The sequence below is a fragment of the Salvelinus sp. IW2-2015 genome, linkage group LG30 (assembly GCF_002910315.2).
Source record: "Salvelinus sp. IW2-2015 linkage group LG30, ASM291031v2, whole genome shotgun sequence".
In the NCBI taxonomy this organism is placed as follows: domain Eukaryota; kingdom Metazoa; phylum Chordata; class Actinopteri; order Salmoniformes; family Salmonidae; genus Salvelinus; species Salvelinus sp. IW2-2015.
In genome coordinates this window covers 16,219,096-16,232,666 of record NC_036869.1, presented here as the reverse complement: position 1 = coordinate 16,232,666, position 13,571 = coordinate 16,219,096, and the positions used below count along the sequence as shown (strand labels likewise).

The window sequence follows — 13,571 nt, the reverse complement described above, 5'->3', positions numbered from 1 at the left end:
TTCATTGGCTGATCCCTCCTGGTGACCCTGTTGGAGTAATGTCCAACTGGGTCATCAGGCAGAATCAGCCAATCGTAAAGAAGAAAATTGACTACTTCAAAATGGAGATTGCCTTAAATGGTGCTGCTCATGCTGTCACAGACACTATAATGGCACAGATACAAAGATGAGTCCTCTATCTATCTCCATGGGCTGGACTGGACTCTGGGCTGCATGGCCTGTCATGGGTCTTGGAACGCCATTGGATGTTTGTTGAACACTGACGTCAACGAGGGACAGTGTGGGCCACTTCTGTTGTGCTGGTCATTGTTGCGACAGCCCTTCTTAAATTAGTCCATAACACACCTCTAGTTGCAACTGATCATATCATTGGCAAGCCATTTGAGATAAATCCAGCCCCCCCATCCATTTATTTTAGAGCCCTTACACATTGAAGAGATTTAGGGTCGTCATTTAACATGGAATGATTAACAAATTAATTGTCGATAAAATCTCATTTTCATATTGTATCCCATATATATAAAAACGAAAAAACAGCCTCTACAGTGATATCTATGGTATACAAAGAGAAACAATCTGCAAGATCACACTTTTTTGTGGTTATTGTTCTACAGCTTGGATCTGGATCCAGAGGTTCGCTGGGGAAAGACAAGCCTAGTCATCATCATCGTCGTCGTCATCATCATCATCATCATCCTCCCCTTCATCCTCAGCATCCCTCTTCCTCTTCTCCCCTTTGACTCCTGCCTTCTCCTCTGCACAGGACAAAAGCCAATCAAAATGTCAGAATTGGTCTGATAATTTTTTTTTTCTTTTAAAGGGGTGACAATCATTTCTAATCAGGACCAAGTAAAAATGAACAATGGCAATCAAATCCAATTGGCATTTCCCTTAATTCAGAATTTGATGAAATTATATCCACAGGCTGTGTGGGAGTTGATACACAACCCACTGTATGTTCCGCACCCACATACCCATCTCAAAAACACCTGAGGGAAAACCAACACAGTACCACCAGTATACATCTGTTCAGTCACGTAACAAAGTCCACCCTGTAGACTGAATTACCACTAGCGAAACACTGCAAGAGAGGCTAACATGCTGACCTTAACGGTCGTGTTGCGTCACGTGCGCGAGCGTTGCAAAATAAAATTTACGCATACATGTTATTCAATCTTTGCACCCACACTGCTCGCGAGCGTCTGCGTTGCCAGGCGCTAAAATAGAAGTAGATTTTTTTTTGTGACGCAGAACGCGCTGCAAGTCCTGCCTCTCACATCTCCTCATTGGTTTTTAGAAGCATATACCCAAGTGCCATCTTCTCATTGGTTTTTAGGAACATATACCCATGTGGGTGATTGAAAGACAAACTGAGGTCGGTTGCAGTACTGCACCTTATTATGAAAGTTAGTTGCCAATCACCATATAAAGTCCAAAGAAAAAGAAGCCTGGAAGGAGGCGAGATGACTAGAAACGATTCGGTTTACCTTTTATCTGTGGATTAATTGTCGGAGTAGAGGACCTTGTACATTTCAGGTAAAATAACTCAATGTTTATATCCCAGGACAAATTAGCTAGCAACTGCAAGCTAGCTAGCTAAATTGCCATAAATGTCTAATGCTTTTCGACCTGTCCCCAAATTAATATAATTGGTTCAGAGTTTGTTTTGATATTTCAACCTGTGTATCGCGTTTGGTGTGGGGGGACAACATCAATTTGCGCACGATGGCGAGTGGTTTGGGCCTGGTGTAAGGAATCCATTTTGGTTTCACGTTGATGTAGTTCTCTTGCATCAAAGTACACTTTCAAAGGCTCCCCAATACCTCAGATCTAATGCGTACGTATGAGATAGTAGCTAAGTATTCTTCCTGGCAATTTATATAGGAGAGGTCTGATTTATACTCCTTGCACACACAGGTGAGTGTGCTGCTTACTGATGTAATCTCACAGTAGGCACAGCTTTCAAATCAGAGTGCAGAAGGAGTAGCTCACTTGCACACATGGGGCCATTGGCTGCATTCACAAGGTAATAACTAAATGGCCTGAACCATCTCTGGATTACATGTCCACAACCTGCAATAACTGTAAAGTCGAAAGGAATGATCTTCCTAAAGTGCAGGGCGGTATTCTAACCTTGTTTTAAGTGTAGAGGGTAGACCTAGCTTGGCTCCAGCGGTCAATGCTAGCAACTGCTCTCAATGGGGGAATCACACACGGATCAGTGACAAATGAATACAAATCACACAGGGCTGAGGAACGGATCAATAGAAGTCAAACCCTCCTGTGTCAAAGAGCCAATGCCCCTTTGCTCTGAGTCATTGCCACAAATTGAGTAACAGCCAACCTGTGATCAATGTTAATAGAGACATTAGTATACAAAACATTAAGAACACCTGCTCTTTCCAGACTGACCAGGTGAAAGCTATGATCCCTTATTGATGTCACTTGCTAAATCCACTTCAAATCAGTGTAGATGCAAGGAATCATTTTTAAGCCTTGAGAAAATTGAGAATGTTTGCCATTCAGAGGGTGAATGGGCAAGACAAAAGATTTAAGTGCCTTTCAACAGGGTATTGTAGTAGGTGCCAGGCGCACCGGTTTCAGTGTGTCAAGAACTGCAACGCTGCTGGGTTATTCACGCTCAACAGTTTCCTGTCAATATCAAGAATGGTCCACCACCCAAAGGATATCCAGCCAACTTCACAACTGTAGGAAGCATTGAAGTCAACATGGGCCAGCATCCCTGTGAAACGCTTTCGACACCTTGTAGAGTCCATGCCCTGACAAATTGAGGACAAAATGGGGGAGTGCCGTGCAACTGAACATTAGGAAGGTGTTCCAAATGTTTGGTATACCTGGTGTATGTTGACTACATCAATAGATCTGTGTCAGACAAACATATCTGACCCTTTCCAGGCTTGAGTCCATGTACTTGGGTTTGATTACTAGTGACAGGTCAGTAATAATTATTGTCCTCACCTTTTCCATCCTCCTCCTCTGCGTAGTCATCATCATCCTCCTCTTCATCCTTAGGGGTGGGAGGAGTTAACATTCTTTAATTAAGCATTGACTCGAGTCTTCGGAAATAAGACTAAGATGTTCTGAAAATAACATGACAAATTCCAGTTGTCTCACCTGGATCTTTTCCTTCATTAGGTAAGAGAGCCCAACCTCTCGTCCTTCCGAGACCTCCTCCTCCTCCTCGTCATCTTCATCATCATAGTCCCCTGTCGGTCCGGCTCCGTCCTCCCCCTCATCATCTATGATGAAGAAGCATTTCGTTCAAGAAAGTTTCCCTTAAATATCACTGACACCACGTTGTTGTGTTGTGGTAGCCATACTCACCATCGGCGTCTGCCTCGGAGTCAGGGGCCTCGTTGTCCTCCTGGTCGAAGCCGTCCAGGTAGGTGACCTGAGGCAGCAGCTCAAAGATGCTCTCACGGTACTCCTCCAGTGTGGTGATTTCACAGTTAAACAGGTCCAGGCTCTTCAGGTTCTTCAGATTTTGCTGTGGTTTTAGAGAGAAGAGGTGAGAGCACAACATCCTATCAGACAATCCTTATTAATTAATTCTCTCCAAGTACTAGTCTCCTTGTGAATAGAATGATTAGTTTGTGCTATAATATCCGAAGCTAACAGTAGTTTTCCCAGATAATATAAAACCAGCAGCCTCAGGGTCGACTCTAGCCTTTTGGGGGCCCTAAACGAGATTTGGTTACCCACCTACCTACCTAGGCAAAACATGCCCACCACCCCCCCTCTTGACGAGAAAAGTTTTGGTTTTAAAGTACATTTCCTGCTATTCTACACCTTTTTCCATGGAATGTAAAGAACATTTAGTCATTTTAAAGCAATTTTTCTGCAGTTATACACATTTTGCCATGAGGTGGAAAGAACATGTAGCAATTTTACAACAAATTTCATGCAAGTCTACAAATTTTGCCATGGGGTGGAGAGACATTTTTGCAGTTTTAAAGCTAGTTTCCTGCAATTCTACACATTTTGCCATGACTTATGCCATCATGATAGCTGAGTGAGAGTGACTAACAAAATCAACGGGGGCCCCTGGAAGTCAGGGCCATGATTACTGCAGGTTTAGATAGCTGGCTAGACTAACTTACCATTCTAAAATTTGTTAGCTGACATGGTTAATTGAGTGACTCAGTGACTGACATAAGAGAAAAATTGCTGATGCACAACCAAATGTTTTACTTGCACCTTGTGTATTCTACAATACTAAGTCTCAACAATAAGTTATCGTTATTCATTGTGTATTTATTCCTTTGTTATAATTTTTCTATTTATTCCTAGTGTTTTTCTGTGTTTTCTTTCTGCATTGTTGAGAAAGCACTTCACTGTTAGTCTACACAGGTTGTTTACGAAGCATGTGACAAATACAATTTGACTTAAGACCTTGACTGAGTCCCAAAAAACGGTTTATGCCTGGAACCGCATAATGCTACAACTGTAGCATTACCGACTCTACTCACCAGGGCCTCAACGTTGCTCAGCTCCTTTATCTTGTTGCCACTCAGGTTTAGATACGTCAGGTTGGGGCACTTCTCTGAAAGTGTCTCCAAATGACCCGAGATGTTGTTGTCACTCAGCTCCAACTGTGAGGAAAGAATATAATAATTTCTTGATGAATCATTTAGGAAAAAAATATGTAATCCTGCATATCAAATATTGGTAATTGGAAGTGAAGCCAGAGTGGCTTATAATTCTGCTAACTAAATTATTTTCAGTGAGATAATTGATTGCTCAAAAAGATCCAGCTTCCCTACTCACCTTGCGCAGTTTGGGCAGTGAGGGTAGCTTTGCCAGGGAGGTGAGTCCAACGTTGACCATGCTGAGGAATTCCAGCTCCTTGAAGTCATCTGTCAGGCCCTCTACTTCACCATCACTGGTGCGGCAGTTATCCACCACCAGCTCGGCCACCTGTAGGAATAGTCATCACCATACATTGGACACTCTTGAAAATGAGATGGTGCATCTCAAGAGATTTCATCCTGTAAAATGGTAAATAAACAAATTCATTAAACCAAATTAAATGCTTAGCTAGTTTGTTGCATTTTTAATGACAAAGGCAAACATTTTGTTTGGTTTAATTCACCATTTTGTAATCTTATTGCATGTTGATTGGAAAAGCTGACCCTTGACCTAAAGTCAGCTGTTTCCTGTGAGAACACATGCCTTTTCAAAAATGTTCTGCTTGAATGCCATGTGTGGACACAAGACTGAAGCCCTGTCTGGAAAAACGCCACGGCTGGAGTAGCTGACTAGCTACAAGGCTTCAAAAGCGGTAACAATATAAATGTGCTAACCAATGATGTGTATAAACCCTGGATGACTGACAGGGGGCTGAAGCCACTGCACAGCCATCTTAGCACTCCTCCATTGTAAAAAAAAAAAAAAAACATTTTGGAAGCTATAGAAGTTATTAAATGTATGTCTACATTCTTTGACATTTATTATATTACAGACACGTTCATGCATACTTCAATTATATTATGTGCGCAAAATAAAACATGAAAAACATTTTCCTTTATGTATTTTTTTTGTACTAATGTTACTGTCCCCACTATAATGACAAAAATACATATAACTTTGTCCTTTAAACATTTAATTGAAATACTGTAGAATTGCATTCATTCCTATGGAGGATTGGGGTGTGCCAATATGGCCGACTGGTGGCTTCAAAGCCTCTCAATGGCCAATACATACACTACATGACCAAAAGTATGTGGACACCTGCTCGTTGAACATTCATTCCAAAATCATGGGCATCAATATAACAGCCTCCACTCTTCTGGGAAGGTTTTCCACTAGATGTTGGAACATTGCTGCAGGGACTTCAGCAAGAAGAGCATTAGTGAGGTCGGGCACTGACGTTGGGCAATTTGGCCTGGCTCGCAGTCGGCATTCCAATTCATCTCAGAGGTGTTCAGGTCAGGGCTCTGTGCAGGCCAGTCAAGTTCTCCCACACCGATCGACAATTTTTGTATGGACCTCGCTTTGTGCATGGGAGCCTTGACATGATGAAACAGGAAAAGGGCCTTCCCCAAACTGCCACAAAGTTGGAAGCACAGAATCATCTAGAAAGTCATTTTATGCTGTAGCATTAAGATTTCCCTTCACTGGAACTAAGAGGCCTAGCCTGAACCATGAAAAACAGCCCACGACTATTATTCCTCCTCCACCAAACTTTACAGTTGGCACTATGCATTCAGGCAGGTAGCGTTCTCCTGGCATCCGTCAAACCCAGATTTGTCCGTCGGACTGCCAGATAGTTTAGAGTGATTCATCACTCTAGAGAAGGCGCTTCCAATGCTCCAGAGTTTAATCGCGGTGAGCTTTACACCACTCCAGCTGATCTTTGGCATTGTGCATGGTGATCTTAGGCCTGTGTGTGGCTGCTCGGCCATGGAATCCTATTTCATGAAGCTCCCGACGAACAGTTGTTGTGCTGACGTTGCTTCCCGGGGCAGTTTGGAACTCGGTAGTGAGTGTTGCAACCGAGGACAGACGCTTTTTACGTGCTTCAGCACACGGTGGTCCCGTTCTGTGAGCTTGTGTGGCATACCACTTTGCGGCTGAGCCGTTGTTGCTCCTAGATGTTTCCATTCACAATAACAGCACTTACAGTTGACCGGGGAAGCTCTAGCAGGGCAGAAATTTGACAAACTGACTTGTTGGAAAGGTGGCATCCTATGACCGTGCCACGTTGAAAGTCACTGAGCTCTCCAGTACGGGCCATTCTACGGCCAATGTTTGTCTATCGAAATTGCATGGCTGTGTGCTCGATTTTATAAACCCATCAGCAACAGGTTTGGCTAAAAAAGCAGAATCCACTAATTTGAAAGAGTGTCCACATACTTTTGGTGATGTAGTGTAGCATCAGCAATCCAGGGATTACAGTGCATTCAGAAAGTATTCAGACCCCTTGACTTTTTCCACAATTTGTTACGTTAGCTTTATTCTAAAATGGATTACATTTTTAAAAATCCTCCATCTATACACAATACCCCCTAATGACAAAAGGAAAACAGGTTTTTATAAATGTTTGCAAATGTATAAAAAAAAATAATACCTTATTTACATAAGTATTCAGACCCTTTGCTATAAGACTCGAAATTGAGCTCCGGTGAATCCTGTTTCCATTGATCAGCCTTGAGATGTTTCTACAGAGTCCACCTGTGGCAAATTCAATTGATTGGACATGATTTGGAAAGGCACACACCTGTCTATATAAGGTCCTACAGTTGACAGTGCATGTCAGAGCAAAAAACAAGCCATGAGGTCGAAGGAATTGTCCGCAGAGCTGAGACAGGATTGTCTCGAGGCACAGATCTGGGGAAGGGTACCAAAAATGTCTGCAGCATTGAAGGTCTCCAAGAACAGTGGCCTCCATCATTCTTAAATGGAAGAAGTTTGGAACCACCAAGACTCTTCCTAGAGCTGGCCGCCCGGCCAAACTGAGCAATCGGAGGAGAAGGGCCTTGGTCAGGGAGGTGACCCAGAACCCGATGGTCACTCTGACAGAGCTCCAGAGTTCCTCTGTGGAGGTGGGAGAACCTTCAAGTAGGACAACCATCTCTGCAGCACTCCACCAATTAGGCCATTATGGTAGAGTGGCCAGACGGAAGCAACTCCTCAGTAAAAGGCACGACAGCCTGCTTGGAGTTTGCCAACAGGCACCTAAAGGACTCTCAGACCATGAGAAATCAAGATTCTCTGGTCTGATGAAACAAAGATTGAACTCTTTGGCCTAAATGCCAAGCGTCACGTCTGGAGGAGACCTGGCAACATCCTTACGGTGAAGCATGGTGGTGGTAGCATCATCATGCTATGGGGGTGTTTTCTAGTGGCAGGGACTGGGAGATTAGTAAGGATAAAGGTAAAGATGAACAGAGCAAAGTACAGAGAGATCCTTGATGAAAACCTGCTCCAGAGCGCTCAGAACATCAGACTTCGGCAAAGGTCCACCTTCCAACAGGACAACAACCCTAAGCACACAGCCAAGACAACGCAGGAGTGGCTTCGGGTCAAGTTTCTGAATGTCCTTGAGTTGCCCAGCCAGAGCCTGGACTTGAACCCTAACGAACATCTCTGGAGAGACCTGAAAATAGCTGTGCAGTGACACTCCCCACCCAACCTGACACAGCTTGAGAGGATCTGCAGAGAAGAATGGGAGAAACTCCCCAAATACAGGTGCGCCAAGCTTGTAGCGTCATACCCAAGAAGACTCGAGTCTAATCGCTCCCAAAGGTGCTTCAACAAAGTACAGAGTAAAGGGTCTGAATACTTATGTAAATGTCATATTTCCATTTATTTATTTTTTACATTTGCAAAAAAATCTAAAAACATGTTTTTGCTTTGTCAGTATCCGGTATTGTGTGTAGATTAATGAGAGGGGGAAACGATTTAATCAATTTTAGAATAAGGCTGTAAAGTCACAAAATGTGGAAAAAGTCAAGGGGTCTGAATACTTTCCGAATGCACTGTATGATTGTACCTTTTAAAATTGTAAATAATACGCTCCTCAAAAAAAGAGATGGTAAAGGAGGCTGGTATTGTCACAGCCTTAGTCTGGTTTAATCTTCACCTAATGCCTCTCGATTGTAAAGGACCAGTTCAGTGCACATCTCGATATTGTCGTTGAGTGAGAAACAGTGGAGATGTAGCCTACATCCTATTAATGGACTTCACTGCTGAATGCACAGCAGTTATGTAACTACAGAAATTGTAAGAGAAATAGGTTTGTCGAAGGCCAAAGTCAGTGGCATGAATGACTGGGGACCTGGTTTGTCAATCCTCAAACAAGCGCCGTCTCCGAGGGTTGGGGGATTTACTGTAGCCTAATCTACTAAATTGGGGGGAGGTCTGAGCCCCGCACGCCATCTGCCATATTACTTAAATTCATAAAACGCAGAACAGGACCGCAAACGCTGCTACACTTGAATGTGTACATATACGTTTTACAAAGACATCGTCGTCGTTAATCATCCCGAGGAAAAGCCTGTCGTTACATAATCACTACATCATGGAGGCAAAATAGACAACTTGCTTTCCGATGGGAGTACAAGTAGGCTATTTAAATGGCCGGCAGAGTGAATCGTATAGACTATATGAAATTCGCTTGGAAGTAGACTTTCTAAATTTGATTTAGGCCTACATGTAACGTTAACCGTTTAATAGGCACAATTTATCCATTTACTTATCTAAATCGAGTTAAACTGGTTATCGCCGTCAAAATGTGCTCGTGTATAGATGTAACAAAATGACTTCCACTCCCCGCCCGTCAGAAACAGGGCTCAACAGCCTGTACTGTACAAAAAAATCCGCTACACTGACGCCACCGTAGACAGTGACTGCGCGTCTCGCTCCGACAACGGTCAGCTTGCGTGCATGCTGGTTTTATATTGCTTATAAATTCTTGCAGGCGCTGTTCATTCGAGTATTGATGGTTAAATCCCGTGGACTTTTAAAAATGCTACGGTAAAATAAATGGGTCTTAGCTAAAACCATTCGATTAGTAAAATGTCCGCTCAGAGAAACCAACCAGCTTGTTTTGGCATTTGGTTAACCTGGTAAGATCTGTCAAAAGCATCGTTACGCATGGAAAGCTTGAGTTTTTAAATTCGACTGAAATAGTTATTTGCATCGGCATTCATATGGAATAACAACAGGCAACTTCCAAGACAAACCAATTAATCGCTTCCCGAAGGCTATCAAAAGTTATTTTACATTTCCATATCAGTTGTGAATTCTCTATTTGGATTAGCTTGCTATATTACAGGAGTCAACACGACGTCAGCTGAGCCCTATTACGATGTTATTGGCTTTTCACAATTTTTATTATTCTCACAACAATAGCATAATCGGAGCGGAATGTGTTCTTCATAATTATGCCCGCTCCGCCACCTTGAACATCCAATGGATCTCTGGCCGGGCGCAAGACAAGGAGGATGATGGCAAAGACAGTGTTGCAGATCAATAAAATGCTATTAGAATCACAAAGCGATCTAAATTGCTTTGTGGATACTTTCAGCTCGTTTTTGTACAGCAACCAACATATGTTGTGATCGGACGAATAATCAGAATCCAAAACTTTAAAAAACTTAGACCTAATCGGACTCGCATCCTCAGTTGTCAATGTGCAGAGTGGAGGCTCGTAAGAAATCCTGCTCTTCTCTGGGTTATCGGCTCGCATAGTTATCACCTCAAATTTAAGATAAATAATGGCAAGATAACTTACCTCCGCTGGTGTCCTATTCCTCAATTCTAAACTGATCCTCTTTTTCATCTCCATTATTAGTAAAATATAAAACACTAGGTTAACGTAAAATAAAAAAATAAAAATATGGCAATAAAATGTTCAACTCCAGAGTTTGGACCCACAGCTCGGTTTTCTTGTATGGCCACAGTTCCTCTACTGATCCTCCATGATACTTAGCACCCAGCCCCCTCTATCAAATCCCGCCCTATGAAGCTCTTGATAGGCCAGTTCTCTCTTCCTTCATCTTAATCGGATGATTGAAACGCCAATCAAACAGATCATGCCGTTCAACATAATCCGCCTCTTACGACGGAGGTGATTGGTTGTGATTGCGCGCGCAGTAGATTTAGATGGGTCAACGCAAACGTCAATATCATCGTTTTAAACCACCCGGTCTTCCTTTTAAACCGTCGGGGGAGTCACTAGTTAACACAGCCACAAAGTCATAATTATGGTTAAACCCCACTAATTTAAAAAATGTATCTTATTAAAATCTGATTTTAAAAGTAACCGTAATTTTAACCACACTGCTAACCTTATGACTAACCCTAATCTTAAATTAAGAGCAAAAAGCTGCCGATCCGATTTTTCTCGAAAAAAAATTTTATCCGGACTAAAGATCCTAAAACTTCTGCACATGTGCGGATCACGTTCTGCGCATGTGTTCATGTTCTGCTTTAAACACAGGCCATGTTCGAGATAATCTAACCATTAATGTATCATTTGTAAGTTGTGACTGACTGATCTACAAATAATAAATCAGTAGGCTACTAGTTATTTATGATGTAAGGTTTGTAGATCAATCAGTCACCTGCACTGTCGAAAACCCCATAGTCCGCTCTACCAGAGATCTGTATATAATGAAGAGATGCTCATATCTCCACCCTAACAATGGGAGTCGTTTTTTAAATTGATTGAACCCTTATTCTACCAGGTAAATTGACTGAGAACACATTCTCATTTACAGCAACAACCTGGGGAATAGTTACAGGGGAGAGGAATGAGCCAATTGGAAGCTGGGGATGATTAGGTGGCCATGATTGTATGAGGGACAGATTGGGAATTTTAGCCAGGACACCAGGGTTAACACCGCTACTCTTACAATAAATTCCATGGAATCTTTAGTGACCACAGAGTCAGGACACCTGTTTAACATCCCATCTGATGTACAGTACACCCTGCACAGGGCAATGTCCCCAATCACTGACCTGGGGCATTGGGATATTTTTTTAGACCAGAGGAAAGAGTGCCTCCTACTGGCCCTCCAACACCAATTCCAGCAGCATCTGGTCTCCCATCCAGGAACCAACCCTTCTTAGCTTCAGTTGCAAGCCAGCAGTGGGATGCAGGGTGGTATGCTGCTTGTCCCAAAGGCAGGAAGGTAAGTTACAAGCTTAGGTCCAAAATAAGTCCATAGAAACGCATTGGTCTTATTTTGGACAGATTCTGGCGAGAGTAACCTCTCGCTTCGCCTTTTCATCTCTGGCTCTACAGTCTACTCTGGCCAGTTGCGTTCAAAGTTGAATAAAGTTAGATCAAAGCTGAATCAGTGGGCGCATTCGAGCAGATCACTTTTTTCAAGTCGATGGTCACCGCCTTCCAAAGTGTGTTGCATTATAGGGATAAAAATGATCCGACTTGCAACTACATGACCACTGCATGAACGTTACAAAAACCATGTGATCAAAGGTCATGAAGATCGGACTGCAGTCGACTGCAAATCTCTAGTTGCTCTTCACCAACTACATCATGCAGGCATTACCTGCATTGTGAGAGCTTCTATTGTCAACCACTCATTATGGTGTTTTTGTTTGACCCAAGTGAATGTGACCAAAGACATGACTAACTTTGCAGCAATTCATGTATACATTATATATGTACAAATGAATGTGATATGAGGCTCTCTCTCACCAATTGATAGTACAATGTACACACATTTACAAGTTTATTTCAACATTACAAAGAATTTTTTTTATAAACAATGGCAACACAGTCATGTTGCTCTGAGCCTTGCTGCTGCAAAACCACATCAGTGTCCGAGTTTCGCCTGTTGCAGATGCATCTCCCCCTACTTCACTCCACAACTTTCGTCTACAGTTGGTTGCTTTTTCCTTACCATTCAAACAAGCCCAATGTCTGCAAGATCACATAACTATAGTATTGTACATAACAGAACCGAATATAATAGTATTATTTTACTGTAAGAAAAAAACACCACCGCATTTCTCTCACATGGCCAAAACTCAAGAGCATGTGTCACTAGTCAAAATACACAGGTAAACTAATCTACAGTTTAATTAACACCATCTGCTCTAAAATTCGCTCACTGTACATAATTCAAAATAACACTACAGATTACTTTGAAACAACACTGTATAACTCAAGAAGATCTAATGCATATCCCCACTTTTGAAACTGGATGGGATCCAATGGTTGGTATGCAAATGCTACATGTACGTTTCACCGGTAAAACGAGGATAATTATAATTCACGGTTGTCAGTGGGAAATGTGAAGGGAAGGAGACCACAACAAATGTGTGAGTAAAGTAGAGGTAAAGAAGCACATGCACAGAATCTGAAAAGTCTGATCTGCAGACATGGCTTTAAACCATAAATCCACCTGGTCTTTGTTGTCATTGGCACATTTATCCAAAAGCTACAGCCCTTGTCACCCCACCACCCTTTAATTCCTTCACATTTTATGTATCGGTTAGGAACTTGAGGTTCAAGAATGCAAAAATTATTCTAAGGCATTTTATATACAAGGGTTTGAATTTCATAAACCCTCACAATATGTTTTTAAATCTAGAGTCCAAGGTTTAGGCAGCTAACAGACTTGCTCTACCATTCAATATGCAAGGCAGAATATCCAGTTGAAACTGTAACAAAATGGCTGACCATGTACCACACCAAGCATGGTGGCTTAAAGAGGAGAGGCAGTAAGCCACACCATCTGTGCAATGTAATGGGTTGTCGACCGCTCAGCTGCTTTGCTCTCATAGACCAAAGTCCTTTGCACTCAGTCTTACATCATATCAAGCGTGTGGTGTTTAAAAGCTATTCTTGCAGTCTAAGCTTTCATTATTGATCCAATGGGGATGGAGACTCATAATGGCATATCCGTTCGAAGGTATTACTATAAATCTGAATAGGCCTATTTGTGTATTTGTCTTGGACAAGCAGTGTGGTCTTATGATGCAACATTGCAGGCAGCATACTTTTAAAGAGTTCATTTCATATGTATTACAAAACATACACATTCGGCCCAATCTTTATTGATTTAGTATTTCAC

The 13,571-nt window shown here is 42.2% G+C and overlaps 1 protein-coding gene across 1 annotated transcript; it reads right to left on the bottom strand.

Moving 5' to 3' along the window:
- Window positions 1-380: 380 nt before the first annotated feature.
- Window positions 381-10,470, bottom strand: anp32e (acidic (leucine-rich) nuclear phosphoprotein 32 family, member E). Its single transcript, XM_023975053.2, has 7 exons — window positions 10,259-10,470; window positions 4,789-4,938; window positions 4,491-4,613; window positions 3,346-3,508; window positions 3,136-3,260; window positions 2,980-3,028; window positions 381-755 (listed from the first exon to the last, which is right to left on the bottom strand). The coding sequence occupies exons 1-7, from the start codon at window positions 10,310-10,312 to the stop codon at window positions 655-657; spliced, it is 765 nt and encodes a 254-aa protein (XP_023830821.1). The 5' UTR covers window positions 10,313-10,470; the 3' UTR covers window positions 381-654.
- Between the last annotated feature and the right edge of the window lie 3,101 nt (window positions 10,471-13,571).

What these genes read in the sequence shown, in the direction of transcription:
- anp32e (XM_023975053.2), bottom strand. Translation starts at nt 10,312, where the DNA reads ATGGAGATGAAAAAGAGGATCAGTTTAGAATTGAGGAATAGGACACCA. An exon ending in CACTGCCCAAACTGCGCAAG is followed by an intron (nt 4,614 to 4,788) that starts GTGAGTAGGGAA and finishes CTTTCCTCACAG; the next exon opens with TTGGAGCTGAGTGACAACAA. An exon ending in AGAGGAGGAGGATGGAAAAG is followed by an intron (nt 756 to 2,979) that starts GTGAGGACAATA and finishes TGTCCTGTGCAG; the next exon opens with AGGAGAAGGCAGGAGTCAAA.